Raw genomic sequence first — 18,927 nt, 5'->3', positions numbered from 1 at the left:
GACACGAGCTGTCTTCACGTGTACCTATTACAGTATTTTCACGTATGCATAAAGGAGTGCATGCCAGGCACCAGCTATCTTCACGAGTACATATTACTGTATCTTCACGTATGCATAAAGGAGTGCATGCCAGGTGCCAGCTATCTTAACGAGTACATATTACTGTATCTTCACGTATGCATAAAGGAGCGCATGCCAGGTGCCAGCTATCTTCACGAGTACATATTACAGTATCTTCATGTATGCATAAATGAAACGTAAAGTTACGTAACTTTCAAAGCAGTGCCTATTACTAATTTAATTGTCCTTCATAGTATGTAAACTGTTCTAGTCTCAGCAGCTCTTAAGATATTTTAAGGTTTGGAGCACAAGTCGTTCGCTATTGCAATTTAGTGAAGACAAAAATCCCAATTCAGTTTGCAAGCAGTTTTTCAGATATATCAGAGAAAATACACTATCACTTCAATATTTTAAACGCACAAAACCAGCTTTACTTTAATCGCTACCGAGATCAGAACAAATACGAAAGACAACTTCAGAAAACTTTGTATATTTTGATTTAATGAACATTCAAGTGAAATTAAAAACTAGAAAATAATGTATTTTAAACTTCAAAATACTTTAAATCAATTAGATTATCTTTTTTTAAAGGTGCAGCACACAAAGAATTGCACAATTTCAGTTAAGGAAAGAGTAACATTTTGATACTTGATAGGAATGTGGATTAGACGCAGACGAAACAAATAATTAGTTCGAATAATTTAAAGGTAAGTGATCTGAATCAAGAACCTAATCAGTTCTTCAATTAATTCAATTTTTACACATGTTTTACACGTTTAACCCCTTCCTTCTCGCTCCCGTGAGAATGACGGGGTGAGGTTTCGTCCTCTATTTCTCGCTCCCGTGATATTGACGGGCTGAAATGTTCAGTAGTAATGCGCCAATAAGAATAAAACTAATTAATTTCTTTTGCCCGGAAAATATTTTATTTCTCATTTTACACATCAGATGGCAGTACCAGGATATTTTTAAGGTAATTGTAGATAGTTAGTTTATTTTAAACCAGATGACCGCACTTATCAAACACGTAATACAAATACAAAAGCCAAAAAAATCGGCACTTTTATGACCGTTTTCTTGAAAATTAACCGATCGTTAAGGGGTTAATTGTTACACGACTCTAATTTACGATATTTTCTCAATACAAGTGGAAAATAACAATATTGATAATTTAAACCACCACGTGAACCAACAATCACTGCGTAAAAGTAAATATCGCTATTAGGCTATTTTTTTATTATTTTGATTAGAGAAGATTAGAGAATAAATGTCTCACTTTAATTTTTACACAGGTTTCTCTAACGGTGTCTCTGGCTGTGACAGATTGGGCTTGAGCTATCCTACGTAAGTTCCTCACTTCTAACCTCAGGTCCTTGGTTTGCTTCCTTAAATGTCTTAGTTGAACATACATTTCAGGAGTAAGATGGACTTCTGAAAAAGGATAAAAAAATGATTACAGTGAAATAAAAATTATAAAAAATGCAAAATGATTATGTTTAAGTTTCATCCCATTAGAATCGTGAACTATCATTTAGGGGAAGCCCGGACAAGATGGACCGCTTAAGGAGACTTGGTTTAAAAAATAGTAAACTAGAGCAATTTTATATCTTTTATATTGTAAACATATGGGGGGAATATTGCTCTTACATATCTTATACAGAAAATAAACAAATAATAAAGTTCAATAATAATAACTTAACATAAACAAAAATAGAACATTGTCCCATCTTGCCCGGGCAAGATGGGACACATAATTTTATTTCAAAAAATCACAGAAATTAATGTCAGAATAAAAGAATAATCGACAAAAAAAAAACGTTCCTAAACATCACAGTTACTGCATAAGAAGCGGCCAAAACCGGAATAAGCACAGCACGCTTCATTAGTCCATTCTAAGCAATCTTAACATTGAATCCAGCTTTCAGTAACAGTAAGTTATAATTGCTAGTTTATATATAATTTTTGTTAGTATTACCTTATTTTTTATGCTTTTTGCAAAATCCGAAAAGTTTAATTCTTATTTTACACTTTTATTCTACTTTGGCTGTCCCATCTTGCCCGGATAGTATATTTTTCAAAATAATTATCTGAAAATTTGTTTAAGCAAATAAATTTTAATTTTCACTACTCATTATGTTCGTACAATAATAATACTACAGTGCCACAATTTTGAAAAATTTATCGCAATGTATTAAACAAATAACAGCGTACAAGCCTGGAAAAATATTTTAACACGATGTAAGAAAAACAAAACAATGTTTGCATTTCGGTAACACCTTGTGAACGGACGAAAACAATTGTGCGTATTGAGAACAACAATATTTTCTTTTTGAAAACGCACTTTAGATGTCGTTACCGTGATACGCATAGAAGAAAAAACGATGTCCCGTCTTTTCCGGGTGTCCCGTTTTGCCCGGGCTTCCCCTAATTGAATGCGTTTTAATCTTGGTGTAAAAATCACTTTATCGTCTAGAAAGTTAATGATTACAGCAATCATGGGCTATGGGAAGTGAAGCGAAACGTATTAGACTGAAAAAAAAAAAGGAGAATTGTACAGTTTCAGTTAAGGAAAGAGAAAACTAATAACCAGTTTCAGTTAAGAGGAAAAATTAGTTCCAGAAGAACAAGTACCCAGTTTCAGTTGAGAGAGAGATACCAGAAATCAACATTAAAAAGTCAAATTAGTTTAAAATAAAAATGAAAAATTGTCCAGTTTCTGTTAAAGAAAGAGAAAAAATTAGCAGTTTCAGTTAAGAGAAAAAATTAGTTTCAGAAAAAAATTACCCAGTTTTAATTAAGGAAGAGATGGAATTTGGGGAGTGAAGCGAGTAGGGGGCAAAACGCTTTAGTTAAAAATAAAAATGGATGCAATTATATGTTATTCTGTTACATGAAAAAATCAGATACAAAAATAAATCAGTTACAAAACGTAAAATCAGATACAAAAATGTACTTTCTCTGAATAAACATGCCTCCTTAAGTACGAATTTGAATTTTTGTCCCTAAAAATATAGGGGTAATCCTCATTATGAAAATATAGAATAGTTTTTGAGTTTAGACAGGAAAGTCGTCGAAAGTTTGAGCCCCTTTATTCTAATTTCATTTTTTGCGTATTTCACCATATTTCGGGAACTGTTTAAAATAGTTAAATAATTTTGTCCCACGAATAAAAAACTCGATCATCCAAAAACAATTCTTCGTAAAATATTCGAGTAATTATTTACAGTTTTTTTTTAATCAAACAGTCAAAGTGTTTTTGAACTAAAAGTTGTACAAATTTTTACATAATTTTTAACGGTGTATTTTAACTGATAAAATCCAAAATGTGTATCGAATAGGGCAAATGGCTTTTGAGAAATGAAAATTTAAAAATATGACTTTCTTGATACGATTCAGTGTGAAAAGAGTGAAATTAACATTAAAGGGCCCGAAAATTCAACTACTCCAAAGCCTGATCTATTCGGACCATGTTTTCTATACTGTGGCTACTATAAATATTTTGAGAGTCAAAAATTCAAATACACCATAAAAAAAGTCTTGCTTTATAAAGAAATTCCTCTTTATTTCGAATTGGAGCATACGGCTCCTATTATAGTATTCCATCTCACTCTATTTGTGACTAGATATTTTGACTCTCTATGTCTTTTAAATTAACTTAACTTTAACTATGATCGTCCTGCGCCAAGTACTTTTAGGTCTCCCTCTTTTTCTATTGCCCTGAGGGTTCTTATCACAAACTTGCCTTACTTTAAATAACACGTTTTTGAGTCTGAATTAAGCTGAAATAATTTCCCAAGTATTTTGTAAAATTTAGGGTTAATCTCTCTAATCATTATGATTGAATCATTAAATTGTAAGTGAAAACCTAATTAACAGATCAAAAGTTATCCAGGTATTATCTTTCTATAAAAAGTTCCACTTTAAAAATAAAACTTGCTTTACTTTATATAACACGTTTTTGAGTCTGAATTAAATTGGAATAATTTCCCAAGTATTTTGTAAAATTTAGGGTTAATCTCTCTGATCATTATGATTAAATCATTAAATTGTACCTGAAAACCTAATTAAAAGATCAAAAAGTTAGCGAGGTATCATCTTTCTATAAAAAGTTCCACTTTAAAAATAAAGATAAAACTGAAATGATTCATAAAGTTATAACTGAAATGATAAATTGAAAGAGTTAAAATTAGTAAAAAAAATAAATGCAAAATTCAAAATCAAAACAAAAATATAATAAAAATTAGAACAAACAAAATAATGAATCATAAATAAAAACAAAAGTACCTTTGGGTTTAACATGCTCTCTATTGTCATATATAACAGCTGAATGATTAAGAGGTTTGGGAAGGGGGGTTGGTTTTATACCAGGTTGATATCTCTCCTGTCTATCTATGATTAAAACATTTGAACATTGACAATTTACACAAATCATTCACTCATTGAAATTAAAACAAAACAAATGCGAAAATAAGGTACATAAATTTAAAATTATAAAGTTAATTAAGTTATGTAAATAAAATAATGACACTCCAATTAAATATATCTAATGCTATTTTGAACTATCATGCCAGGTTTTAAAGAATATAGTTAAGAATACTTTTCAGCGATGTTTAAAATAATTAAGGTAAGTATGAAGAAAACATGATAATTTTTTTCGCCAAGATTACCTACATCACATCTGAATACTTTTATAGAACAAAATGAAGCCGGTTTTTGGTCGAAATTCTGTTTGATGCATCAAGTATGCGTTGGTCAATAAATTAAGAATTTTTTTTAATTGTGTCCCTGTATTCAAAATGCATTGAATCACACTAATGTAACAATAGTCCACTGTAAAAGACTTAGAGTATCTCAACATCAGAAATGGTGGCAATTACTTTACTCCAAAGACATGAAGTGAAGTCATAAATAAATCATGGATCTAGATGTTTCACTTTACCAAGGCCTAAAGATGTTCTTTTACACTTATTGGTGTAAAGTAACCACATCCATTTTTATTGTTCAGTAATGCTAAAATTTTTAATTATAATAAGATATGATGCGCATAAGAGTCAGTAAAATTATTTTTACGATACAATTCAAAGTAAGAACGGTTATTTTAGGATGCATACACACGATAATTATTAAAATAAAATTAGTTTGCTTTACAAAATTACGTATAACACAGAAAGAATATTAAGACGAATTAGAACTATGCTTAACAAAACGGTAGCAAAAATATATTATACATTATAAAATCATACGCGAGCTCGTACTCGATTGCATAACCACTCTTCTGGCGATATCAAAAGTGTGCCAACATTGATTTTTTCGAAGAGAAAGTAATTCACGTTTGGTATGAATGCGCGTGAACTTGGTGTAAGCTTTTCCTATTCAGAGTGTTATATTTAAATTACACTCTTTAATCTGTATATGAAAGCTTGATTTGGTGTTGACTAAAGTTTTTAGGCTAATAATTTACATGTTTAGGCCTAGGTTAATAAAGTTTTTAGGCCGTTCAAAACCATATTCGGAAAGATGTTACACCACAGCTTTTACTGTGTAGTAGCGATTCTCTTATCTTAGATCCAGGTTACTTGACTGTTCATTGACACAATAAATCCTCAAAAATGATATAATTCATATAATTTGAATTTTAACCATCTGACTGACACAATTGCTAACATTAATTTAATGTATCTAGCCGAACATATTAATGAATATAGTAAATATAAAGATATTTCTCGTATTTTTGAAAGAAACAATTCATACATTATGTTGCTTTTAAATTACGATTCGACAGCCTTAATGTTTTATTTATTTTTTATCAAAACTTAAAAGTATGTTCTCTAATTAAAATCTAACAGCTTTGTTTTCCAGTCCTCACATTATTACATAAATAATCACTAGATACATATATCAATGAAATAATATTAGACAGCTTTGTCGGACAGTGTTGTAATACCAGATTAAATATTCATGAAATACAACATAATGTGATGAGGATCATATTATAACATTAAGCCATAGATAATTTAACTTTGCTGCAAACTTTGGAAGGCACATAACTTGAGCAATCGAAACTCAAAGCCTGATTACCTAATACATTAATTTAGAAAATTATCTGATTCAATTTCAAACCATGCGAAGATTGAATTAAGTATTAATAATATGGAAACAAAACGTTCCAATATTATAGTTTCATGTTAGAATCATACTGTTAACATGTTACAATAATACAAACCCATTATTTAATTATGCATACTTTTGAACCATCAATGTGTTTTGAAACAGAACTATTAGAAAACCAAATGCAAAGCATTTTTTAAAAATATGTGAGCAATTCTACAAATAAACGCCAATTAGGCCGCGAAAAACAATTTTTTTTAAAGTAATAGTTATATAGTACTAAGTATAGTAATAGTAATAATAGTAATTTTTTAAGTTCTAAGTAACGTTATTTCTACATGAATTTGAATGACACCCTAAAAAAGCAAGAAAAAATCGTGAACATGAAATTTTTTCTTTGTGACTTACTTTAAATGACAAAATACCAATTTTAAATTTTTCCCGATTTTTTCAATTTACGAACTTCGATTAAATTTTTTTGTTTTTGTTTTTTATACTAAAATTTAATCATATAGTATGAAATCTCTATAAATACATTTCAGAGAGACATTATATTTGTTATTACATTATATATTGACATGATATAAATGGCTCAGATAAATCTGAGCCATTTATTCAAATAAAACGATTTTTACATAAATATAATATTATTATAATGTCTCTCTAAAATGTATTTATAGAGATTTCATACTATAAGATTATATTTTAGTATAAAAAACAAAAACAAAAAAATTTAATCGAAGTTCTTAAATTGAAAAAATCGGGAAAAATTTAAAATTGGTATTTTGTCATTTAAAGTAAGTCACAAAGAAAAAATTTCATGTTCACGATTTTTTCTTGCTTTTTTAGGGTGTAAAAAAGAAGAAAATTTATGTAGAAATAGCGTGCCCCCCCCTCCCAATTTTTTTTTTTTGGCCGCCTATTTGGCGTTTATTTGTAGAATTGCTCACATACTAAATGACGTATAATAGTGAATAAAAAATACATCTTGACTTACTCGTTCCATTCCCCACCTTCCCTTGCTCACAATCCCTCGTTGGTATTTGCTGCAGCTGTTGATTTGGCGGCATGTTTTTATTAGGTGGCCCAGTTGTAAGTGCTTTTTGTACAAGTCCGGTAAGGCTAGCGAGCTGTCGTTCCATGTATTCCATCCTTAACCTAAATAAGGTGGAGTAGTCTGTTATTTTTTAAGATTAAGGATTTAAAAAATTATACTGTTAGAATTTTCACTCTAAAATTACGGTGAAATAATCGGCAGCAGCCCATCTATCCAATTAACCGTAAAGTTTACGGTTAGGAACATTTATTTACCTATACGGATTTGAAATCATTTGCAACTGCTATTTTCAAAAAAACCGTGAATTCAAAAATATACGGTTTTGTAACAATTTACAATTAGCGTAGTTTAAAAACCAAGAAAATAAAATTTAACCCTCCCGTTACGCGCGCCGTATTTACCCGGCAACATCGCGACGCTCTGTGTGCACGAGTCGTACCTCAGCCATTTTGCCGTACACAAAGGGCAGAAGTTTGTCTGCCATGTTTTAAAATTTATCATGCTGAATTAAGTTATTAATAATTTTTTGAATTATCTCAAATTGCATCTTTACTTATAATACTGGCAAAATTTCTAAACATATTGTTATGAAATACTTAAATAAGAAATTACACACATTAGCTTATCGTCATGCAATGCACACGGCTCGCGGTGTGATGCAAAGTTCAATCGCATCACCTTAGCTGAGTGGGTTGACGGAACGAAAGGGTTAATTACATATTGGAGTTAGATTTCGTTAAGCTTTCCATTAAATTATGGATATTAGATTTAGATTGTATTTTGCCAAATGAACCGTGGAATGCGTCTTACTTAGTTCATCTGGTGGTGCCATCTATTGTGAGAGACTGTAAATACTAGACTTTTTATGTTAAGCAGCTCTATGGTGCTGCCATCCATAGGTAAATTAGAGTTTCGAATTACAATAATCCAGTGCCACAAATTGAGGAGTGTCACCAACTCAAAAACCTCCATTAATGTTGAAGGAGTGGAAGAAATATTGTGTGTCAAAGCTGGAATTCGAACCCTCGTTCAGCCGGTCATGAGATTGACACATTAGCCGTCTCGGCTATAGCCAGTACCCAGTCGTACAAAGCGAAATGACTTCATAAGGTGATTGTTTAACCGTAATAGGTGAAAACACTCAATAAACGATTTTTTCACAGTTAATAGTTTTAATACCATCTTTACTCGTCTGTTTTGTTTGAATACGATAAAATAACAAGTAAATAAATTTTGATTTAACAATTTTTCTATAAATTTCTAACAATATACAGCTAAAACATGAAAGGAATATTGAGCAAATATATGTGCTGTTATTTGTTTCTAGACAGCTCTTCAGTTTTATTGTAATTAGAACTTTTGTAAAGTTTTATCTGACAACCGCGAGAGTTAACAATGTTCACAATAAAAATGGCTGTTATTATCGTTTCATTAAAATAGTGTTATATTTCGATATACATTAGTGAATTGAATTCGAGAAAATAAATACGATTGCATAAATAACGTCAAGTAGTTGATTCAAAAACTTACTTTTCGATCAAAAACAAACTTTTAGAATCAACCAGACTTGTTAGAACCAATTTGCTCTCTATGTTAGCAAAAGATCATAGTATTACGTTTTTAAAAACGTAAATTCAAACGTTTTAATTCTCACTTACATTTTACTTGACATGTTCGTCCAATACGTGCAAATAAGAGCTTTTTGATATCTATCATCTATCAAACCGTCAGATATAATTAGTTTTCTCTGCACATAAATGACGCTAACTTGCTTTTAAACTAGGTATTTTAAATGTTTTTAAAAATGTCACTTAACATGTTCTTTCAATGTCATCTATTCGTTATTCCGATTCTGTTAGCGTTCTTTGCATACAACTCATTACAGCATGTTTTCAAAGCTGTGACTTAAAACGTTTTTGTGCTAACATATTTAATCAAGGTTTGCTAGTCAGATTTAATTAACTTTGCCCACAATTGATCAAACAGGTTCTCGGGAAATTAAATGTTTTCTAAAACATGCTCAAACACGAACCTCTTCTACCAAGGCTGTCGTTATCTTAAGTTCCGAAGACTACGAGTAGTTTGATTTGAAGTAATTAATATTGAAGTAATAATTATTCTAGAGAATTATTGATGTTGAAGGTAAGCACTTTACAATGAATATGATTGGTCGAAAGGAAAACCTACTTGGCTTCATCATCGATGACAGGAGTAACACTACCAGACCTTGTGCCGTATATGCTTCCACCATAAACAGAATCCTCGTAGGAAGAGCTCGTGGAGTAACCAGAGAAGGACCTCTGGTGATCCACGCGCCTCTCAGGTGATGAGAGGTAACCGGACTCCTGCTGAGAACGGCGCTCTGGCGAGGAATGATATGATGGGTCGTAGCGCCTTTCGGGCGAGATGTGATATGTTGCTTGTCCAGCTACAGAATATGGACGGTCAGGAGGAGCTCGGTACGAACCCAGAGGTTCGTGTCTTCTCTCTGGTGACATTGGCATCGACGAGCCAATTGGCACTGTTAAAAATAAGAATAATATTCTACAATTCAGTTTTCCAAAATAGCTATCAGCAAATATTATGATAAAGTTAAACTTATTTCGTGTATTTAACAGTTTATAGAATTTTACGAGACAAAATGGGCTATCTCTAGATATGAAATACGTAACTTCAAGAAACTGTAGAGTGGAAAGATAAGGAAAAATCTTCATTAGTTTCGAAAATTACAAACAGTAGAAAAGGTGCCCATTTTCAAGGATCCACCAGATGTGCAAGCAACAATACGTGAAGCGGTAGTGTTATTTTATGCTTGGTGGGGGTTTCAGATCGGGCGTCTTTGATTTGAGCGCTCACATCATGTCGATCTTTTCCACTGTGGTAATTTTTGAAGCTAATGAAGTTTTTCGATCATTAAATAACTATAGATATGTTTTTAAATATGTTCTTAATTGAAAAATACTAATTATGAAATGAATGAGCAATAATAATACGATATCAATTTTAAAATAAATTATTTCAGCTGAAAAATGAAAAAGAACAAGAATAATCAAATAATCAATAGTATTATGATAAAAATAATGAACTATTAAAATAATGATGGTATTCAGCAATTAAGAATGCTACGGTAATGAACTTTTATTATCTATGTAAAGCTATATGTTTTTTTAGAGAGCGTATTTTTTCATAAACACAAATAATTTGTATTTCTTTAGTGAACGAAAAAGAAAAGTGTCATTGCTTACCCAAAGGACGAGGTTGGCCAGATCTTGGTGAAGGAATAGAGGGAGGTGGCCCCGTGGGAGGAGGAGTAGAACGAATCGTCTTGCCCAATGGAGTCAGGGCCTGCTGAAACGACCTCTGCGGCTTTGGGGGAGGCAATGTCCCACCTGAAAATACAATTATAATTTTTGAAAAGACAAGTAAACTTAATAGTATAATCCAAATCCACAGAAAAAAAAATATTTATTCAGCGAAAGTACTTTTTGCGTCTGGATTCCTAACTTAAAGAATTATCTACACTAATTAATTTTTAATTTTATTTCATAACCAGCGTTGAACAGTCGAATATTTTTGGGTTTAGACCATCAATGTTCAACTCCGTAGCCAATACAACCCAGAAGAATCGCGCAAACCTGGATCAAGCATTAGGGTAAACTACCCATCGAGGAGGACTTTTTGACAGAATTAACCCACATTTATGTTTAAAAGAAAGGAAAAACAAGCCTCTCAAAGTTAGTCTGATGGTAAATGGATTTTTACCCATCATCCGTCAACTACCGAGGATACATTACGTCAACACTGTGATCGATGCAAACGAGAGGCAGAATTCGTATCGCAAAGCCATCGCAAGGCTGAGAACCTTTGTCGCCTCCTTAGGTGGCATGCGCTCCATCCCTAGAACCACCGCGGCTCGCACACATTAATTAATTTGAATATTTAAGAATAGGTGAAAATACAATCTTTAGATAAACTCATAAATTCAAATCGGCCTTAAAACTGGATATGATGTTTTTACACCAGCCATTTTTAACAAAGGTTTGTCAGATCTCAATAATTTTTATTTATTTAAATGCTAATTTGAGATCCCCAATATGCATGATTTACTTCCTTTTTGACTGGGATTCTAAATATATTTTTACAGAGCATCCTGCATTTAACGTAACATCCTGTTATTTAAATCCATGAATAATAAAGCAAGCACGGTCTGTGTTTGCTTGGATACATGATTACCTTCTTATCAAGTTGCAGATTTGCATACAAGATAAGGCGTGCTAATTTGACTCAATCTGTGAACAACTTGACGCGTCATTTTTATTTCGGAAGTGGAGAGAGGAAATGGTTGGATGTCAGCCAATCAAGGAATATCCCCGAATTCTAAATCAGATCAACAGTTACGTAATGTCAATGTGATATTTCTGCCGCGGATTATAAAAATAAATAAAACACAAATGTTGATAGACGACGCAAGTTGCTTACAAATCATATTATAGTTGAAAGTGCTTTATTTTTTAACCTGTTAATTTTTAATATTAATAGTCAGATTATTAAAATCTGCCATTAATCTGCCATTGGAAATAAATTTTTTTTTATAGTTAAAAAAAAAGTTAATGAATTCGTGAATTCAATGTAAAATGCAAACAAACATCCAATAGCTGAAATAGCTGCCGTCCTCAGAAAGCCTCTGCACGGTTTTTAACAAGTAGTCTGCGCAGAATATTAAAAAAGTGAACCAATTGTGCGCATGAATCAAAATTCTATTTTAAAAGTGATTGAGAGAAATTTATCTTACATATTTCAGAATTGAATCTGTAGTGGTTGATTTGTAAATAAGACAGACCAATCATATTCATAAATTAAAAATTTTTTTAGACATATACTTGCTACCGCTTATTTTTACTGGACTTTCTCTTGAATAGCTCTTTCGTAAACTAGTTTACCTTCATAGTGGTCTGATGGAACTACCAATCAGAAACCATGTTGATACTTTCAGTTATAGGAGGCGTTGCCCCTGATCGCTAACTCTCGAGAGCCCCGAGAACTGCATCGCAATCAGTGCTCGCTTCGTTCGCTCATTGGATACTTTGTATACTTTTTTGAACACTAAAGTTAAGAATAAATAGTTCTTGAAACTTTTCTCTGTACAAAATGTTTAATACATATTTGGTTTCTCTGTACAAAGGACCTTCACTACGCGCTCTTACGCCTCGGAGCCTATCGGCAGCATTCTTGACCTATCTCCTCTAATTTCATTCTTTTATTGTTTCAATTGAAAGTCGCTCTCTTTCTGCAATATTTTTGACTGTTCTCCGTAGATATTCTTCTTCTGGAGGTTCAATAGGGCGGCTATTTCTTCTGCGTAGATTATTATACACCGTACGTAGATTAAGCATAATTTAAACCATAACAAAATTTAACTTAAAGAAAATAAAATTTAACTTTCAACAAAAAATAATTCAACTTAAAACATGGAATAATGAAACAGCAATTTTGCCTTAGGCTTATGCCAAAGCGCGAAAAGAAATTTCATAAATTTTATAACCACGTACTTAAAAGCGTTTTATATAATATAGATTCGTTAAGCATAAATAAACTAATTCATAGTGATACAAACAATTTCATTTATTTTAAGTTAAAGGTATATTCAAATTCACAAAATTGTATTCATCTTTGATGAAACCGGTTCCTGGAAAATTTAACAAGCGAGCATTCCGTCAAATTGAGGAAATTGCTCTCTTCTTTTGGAAATACGGATTTCTTTCATAAAAACATTACACTTATTTCAATATATAGGTTACATCAGAGATGCACAATCATTTTTATTTATCGGGAGATTATTACATATTGTAATGGGGGGGGGAATCGCTGCAGGTTCAATTATGAAAAATACAGGTAAAGTTTAAAATTCATTTGAAAGTAAGATAAACGAGTAACCAATGTATAATTAATTTTTTGCTTCGGTGCAGAAACAAATTTACTTATTAAATTACAAAGAAAAATATGGTAAATAGGTAGGATTACGAATAAAAGGTAACTTAAATTTAGTTTTGTCATAAAACTTAGCTTTTAAATTTATTCAGAAAAAAAATTGTTACTAGTGCAATAATAGATAAATGTGATAATTGCTGTTGTAATCTTTAAATTGTAACTTAATTATTTTATTGCATTTTGAAATTTCAATTTCTTCTTTTCTAGTTGACTGCACAAATTAAGTCATTACGCTTCACACGGCTACCACTGTAATTATTGCATAAAAAGAACTTTCGTAAGAAAATGTTCACATTACATTACTTTGAGAAAGGCTGTTAACCAGATCAGTTACTTATTCTTACAGAGAATGGATAAAATATGATACAAATTCTATTTTTTTCCTTTTATATTCTTATTAATTTTTAAGGCAGTTTAGGGGTCAAGCTGAAACTTTTGTGCTCCATAGGTTGTGCACTCGTGAGTAACACAACCGATTAAAAAAAATACATGCAATAAGAAGAGTGTACTCAGTCATCGCCTGGTATCGAACCCTGAACGATTGCTTGAAAAGCGAGTTCATTAACATTTATATCTTCTTCTCAATGCGGAATATTTTAAAATTAGATAAAAAATATTTTATTAAATTAGACAATAAATTAGTTGATAAAAACATTTAATAACATACAAATAAGGTAGCAATTTCACCAAATATTTGAGAGTTTATGTTTCGAAGATATAATTACGGAATTCCATTACGAAACGGTTGTTAAAAATATCAAAGTACAACTTCGAAATAGCTGAATAATCAAAATGAAACATCTGAGAGTTTTCTTCAAATAGTGAAATATTAATTTATGGTGAAAAAATTATTTCTCTGAGCTTATGATGCCGTTTTAAATTGCCATTTAAAAGTGATGTTTAGGCATTAATAAGTTACAACGATCGCAATTATATATTTAGAACTTCGTTGAACCACCATTTTGTTTTTCTTTTTATATTTAAAATCAGAGACATGGGGGAGGAAGAAATTTCGCCAAATACATTAGAAAAAAATCTTGAAAATTTTTTTTATAAAAATATTAAAAATAATGTTTCATCGTCATTTCTTAACATTGAAATTCTGTTTTTATCAAGCATTAATATTAGTTCATTGCTCTTCGTTTAAAAATTAGTTATTAAATTTTAAAAGCAATGTTAATAAAATCAATTGCGGTCTTATTTAAATCAAAGCCTAATTAAAGTACAATTAAGGAACTTTATTTAATTGATGAAATTTATTGAAACTGTTATTAAAAAATTCAATATCGAAACAGTGAAATATGTGTTTATAGACATTTAACAACATTCTATTTGAAATATTAAAAATTTTTTTTAACATGTGTTGAACAGCCAACCCATTTTTCGGTTTACGATTAACAGTGTTCAACATCTGATTTTGAACACAAACCAGAAGACAAAGAAATTCCTGAACCATGCATTGAGATAAACTAGTCTTTGTCAAGTCCTTTTGGTTGAACTAACCATTACACGGAGAGGAAAACCAAGAAAACCTTTTACAATTATGCTAACGGTAAGGGGATTCTAACGCACGATCTGTATACCACTCAGGATAGAGCCACCTGGCTCTTATTCGGAATATTGTAGTGATTTTTTAAAGTTACTCTCGTACTTAAACTGAAATAAAAATATTAAACTTAAACTGTTAGATTATAGTGAATAGCCAATATTAGTTACCTTGTCTTATAAAGAAAGAAAAGTAGCATATTGTTACAGATTATGAATGACTTTTTATCGTAATTTTTCAGGAATTTTTTTACAGTATATGCAAGACATTTTAGTGTTTACCTTGTACAAGCTCATAACAAAAAAGTGCAATATTTTAAGTAATATCAGTCATGAAGTACAATATGCTCTCGTCAACAAATCAACATAAAATGCAAAAGATGTGCTATGATCTAATGCCAACCAAATTTATTTTAGAACAATGCTCAGTTACGGAAAAGAATATTAGAAAATTTATTATGCTTTTTAAGTATTTGGTATGCTTGTAAAATGTGAGCCAAATATAAAATGTTGCAATAAATAGTTGCTCAAGTTAAATGTAGGCTTCCAAGAAAATAAATGATGTGTAAAATTAACTGAGCCAAAACATAATCAGGCGTGAAGATAGTAGTGATGGGCCAACATATTTTACCAACTATTTCATTTAGTTCAATGTACTCTCTCGTTGTTTCGTCATCTTTATTTTTGGTACGAAGTTATTTATCATTTTATTATTTCTGCATGTTTCATTTTAAGTAAATTTTCGACAGTTAAAAATTAGTTAAAAAATAACATTGCGTTTCTTTACCAAAGAGTAATTTCAGTAAGTTTAAAAAATAGCAACTTTGGAGTTCTCAAAATGAACTGATCACATACGCAGCTGATATGAATTAGTAGGAGTTTGATCTTTTTAATATTCATAATTACATAGCAGCTCAAATATAGTTTTAATTTTAGGTAGTGTAACAATATCATATTCATATATTTATTTGCAAAATTTTTTTTGAAAAATTATAACCTATATTTTTAAGGAAATCCCAGCAGAATAGCAATTTGTTAAAGTGGCAATAATAGCATGGAGAAGACATCCAAGGTTGACGAATTATCGAAAGATAACAAAGTCAACCTCCCATAATCAATAATTGGTTTGAAAATACTTTGGCGATAGCGAATCGCCTACAAGACTGTGAGAATTAGAATAACCACATAATTGAAACATATTTGCGGTTAGAAATTAATAATAAAGAGATAATAAATAGATTTTTGTTTTCGATTAGGCGAGACAGTTAATTAAAGAGTCTGCATTAGTATTGAAATAAAAATTAGCCGTCACATTGATCGATAAGAAAAGAATAAAATATTTTATGTTCGCTTATTATAAATATTAATAAAAATTAACTAATTGTTTTAATTTAAATATAATTCAATTAATAATGATTAAAAAATAAGTTCAAGTAATGTAATAAGTTAAGTTAAAAAATATGTAATACCTATTCTGGCATCACAGGCTTATAAAACTTATGACAGAGAAATCAAGCAAAGGTGCGAGGCATAATTTATAAGTTTCATGGATAAAAAAAGCGAAATTATTAAAAAACAACTTTAAAAAGTAAATTAAATACTTGCTATTTCATAAAAACAAATATACAGGGGTTGGACAAAATAATGGAAACATTTCTATACTAATACATTTTTTTCATATTTTTACAGAAATACTAAAAGAATCATTTTATAATTTCAGAAGTGTTTAGATTATGCAATTTCTCCCACTTATTAATGAAGTTTAAAATTTTTAGAGGTTTGAAAAACCGGCATTAAATTACAAACCGAAAATAATATTTTTGGAGCACCCTATGCCAAAAAATGTAGCAACAAATTTGCAACTTGTAACTATTAGTTTGGTTTCTTAAATCTAGCTTAAATGTTTATGGAGATATGGACATTTTTATAAAAAAAAACAAATTTTTTCATCTTACTTTTTTGCTATAACTTCAAAAATATTCAATAAAATTAAACAATAAATTTTAGAGCAATTTAGTATTTCTTTTATACTGCGCATGCGAGGAAAAGATTTAACATAATTTTCATAATTTTGTAGTGAATCGTACTTGGCATATAATGAAAAAAAAACCCAATTTGAATAACTTCAAAATTTAAAAAGTTTCAAGTAATTTTCTAAGTAGTTTTTGCATTTGCTAGAGACTCAAAATGATAAGGGGCTTTCCACAAATATTATTTTGCATCGCAAAACAAAATTAAATAACAAACGATAATACCTTACAATAAAGGTTTATACACCGAAATATGATTGTATAAGGAAAGAAAACATGCAGAAGAAAAGATATTTTCATGAGGGCTGATCCCCAACAATTCCGACTTCGTTTTTAATAAATCTTGTTTAGTTTAAAATAAAATTTGTGGAAAACTCTTTATCACTTTGAACTTTCTTTTAAAGAGTACGAAAACTACTTAGAAAATTGCTTGAAACTTTTTAAATTTTTAAGATATTCTAATCCGACTTTTTTTTATTAGTTGCTAAATACGATTCACTATAAAATTATGTAAAATTTTTTTTAAAATTTTTCCCACGCATGCACAGTATAAAAGAACTACTTTAATTACTCATATCTTTCGCAGTTTTAAACAAATTTTTCTCAAATTTTGGAACAATAATTTATTAATTAATTTTAAATTGCTCCAAAACTTTTGTTAATCTTTTTAAAATTATAGTAAAAAAAACCGTAAGACAAAAAATTAGTTTTTTTTTTAAATAAAAAATTTTCATATCTCCATAAATATTTAAGCTAGATTAACAAAATTTTGCGCAATTATTGCATTTCAGTAATTAATTTTGTGTAAGGTAAGATAACAAATAAAAATTATTAAATTAGTAAAAGATTAATTCAGATCTAGAAAAAAACTTCCCATTATTTTTTTCGAACATCATTAGAAATAAAATAACGCAAAACTAGAAACTCATACTTCCATTTCAATGATAGCTAATTAAAATTGTCAATTAAATAAAAATTGCAGAAAGTTTTAATTGTTAAATTAAAAAACCATTTTAAATTAAAACCGGATATTGAGTTAGAAAATGGTGTTAGCTGGCTAAAAATAAAATTAAATAAAAACTCTTAAAAAATTTAATTCTCTAACCGATTACTCGAATACTATTCTCTTCTCTAATCGAATACTATTCTAAACTAAACCATACATGGAATTAGAAAATGCCAACTAAAGATGTAAATTAACAAAAAAAAACAAACAAACAAAAAAAAAAAACTAGTAAATTTCAACTGTATAATCGAACTAAAAATACAAATGAAAAAAAAAATTCCAGAAAATTTTGATAATCTAATCGAATATCATTCGAAGTTAAACCAGAGATTAAAATAGGAAATACCAATAATACTTATGTAAAAATTCTAATTAAGCAAATATCCCATAAAATTTTAATTATCTAATCAAAGATCATTCTAAATTGAATCAGACATCGAATTAGAAAATGTACTGACCTTCAGGTGACGGGGAAATACTTTCTTCTCTCTCATTCGTTTCACTAGACATGAATTAAATCCAACACTCGCCCACAGTGTCAAAAAAATCTCACAAATTTAAAATTTTAAAATTTAATTTTTTTAATTACCTCCTCCGGGGGCCATAGTTTGGGACTTTTGGCGGTCAGCTGCCGCTACATGGGAGGGGGAGTAAGTTCTCATGGAGGCGCTGTGTGGCAAAGTCTGGGTTCTATTGGCAGGTAGATACTGAGCTGGCAAAGTCCCGTAGTACCCGATGGCTGGCGGCAACGGAGCTTTGGAAGCCTGAAATAGAAAGTGAGGTTAAAGTGAGTCAGGAGGACAAATAGCACATTCCGGAAATGAAAATCGTTTACGTCTTCTGTTAATTTTTTTCTGAACTTTATTTTTGCGAGACTGTTTCGAAGAAGGCAGTTACTTTTGCTAAATGCTTTTCGGCTTCACTTAAAAAGAAACGAGACGTCTGTGTTTGATCGACTGAGAATGGAGATGTTGTTGATTTATGTCTCCATGTTGAAAATGGCTGTCATTCCATAAGACACCTGTGCGCGCTGTTTTTAATTGTGTTTATTCAATATTATTCACACTTTTTGTGTAATTTCTTTGTTCCGTTTAAGTTGTTCATACAAGAAATTTAAAAGTTTTCTAGAAAAA

The 18,927-nt window shown here is 30.3% G+C and overlaps 1 protein-coding gene across 14 annotated transcripts in view; it reads right to left on the bottom strand.

The window, feature by feature from the left end:
* The window catches only part of LOC107447376 (coiled-coil domain-containing protein AGAP005037), a 759,443-nt gene that overhangs the window by 32,551 nt on the left and 707,965 nt on the right, over positions 1 to 18,927 (bottom strand). For 9 of the 14 annotated variants that reach the window (XM_071184692.2, XM_071184694.2, XM_071184700.2 and 6 more), the window contains 6 exons: positions 18,384 to 18,558; positions 10,471 to 10,614; positions 9,413 to 9,746; positions 7,166 to 7,326; positions 4,345 to 4,449; positions 1,337 to 1,491 (listed from right to left, as the gene is read on the bottom strand). In XM_071184692.2, coding sequence (XP_071040793.1) covers positions 1,337 to 1,491; positions 4,345 to 4,449; positions 7,166 to 7,326; positions 9,413 to 9,746; positions 10,471 to 10,614; positions 18,384 to 18,558 — 1,074 coding nt within the window. The remainder of the gene's footprint in view (positions 1 to 1,336; positions 1,492 to 4,344; positions 4,450 to 7,165; positions 7,327 to 9,412; positions 9,747 to 10,470; positions 10,615 to 18,383; positions 18,559 to 18,927) is intronic. The other 5 variants (XM_071184693.2, XM_071184695.2, XM_087153227.1 and 2 more) reach the window with 1 other exon arrangement.

Source organism: Parasteatoda tepidariorum, chromosome 10, assembly GCF_982258835.1.
Source record: "Parasteatoda tepidariorum strain Cologne lab strain chromosome 10, Ptep-v5.0, whole genome shotgun sequence".
NCBI lineage: Eukaryota > Metazoa > Arthropoda > Arachnida > Araneae > Theridiidae > Parasteatoda > Parasteatoda tepidariorum.
This window is presented reverse-complemented; position numbering and strand designations above follow the sequence as displayed.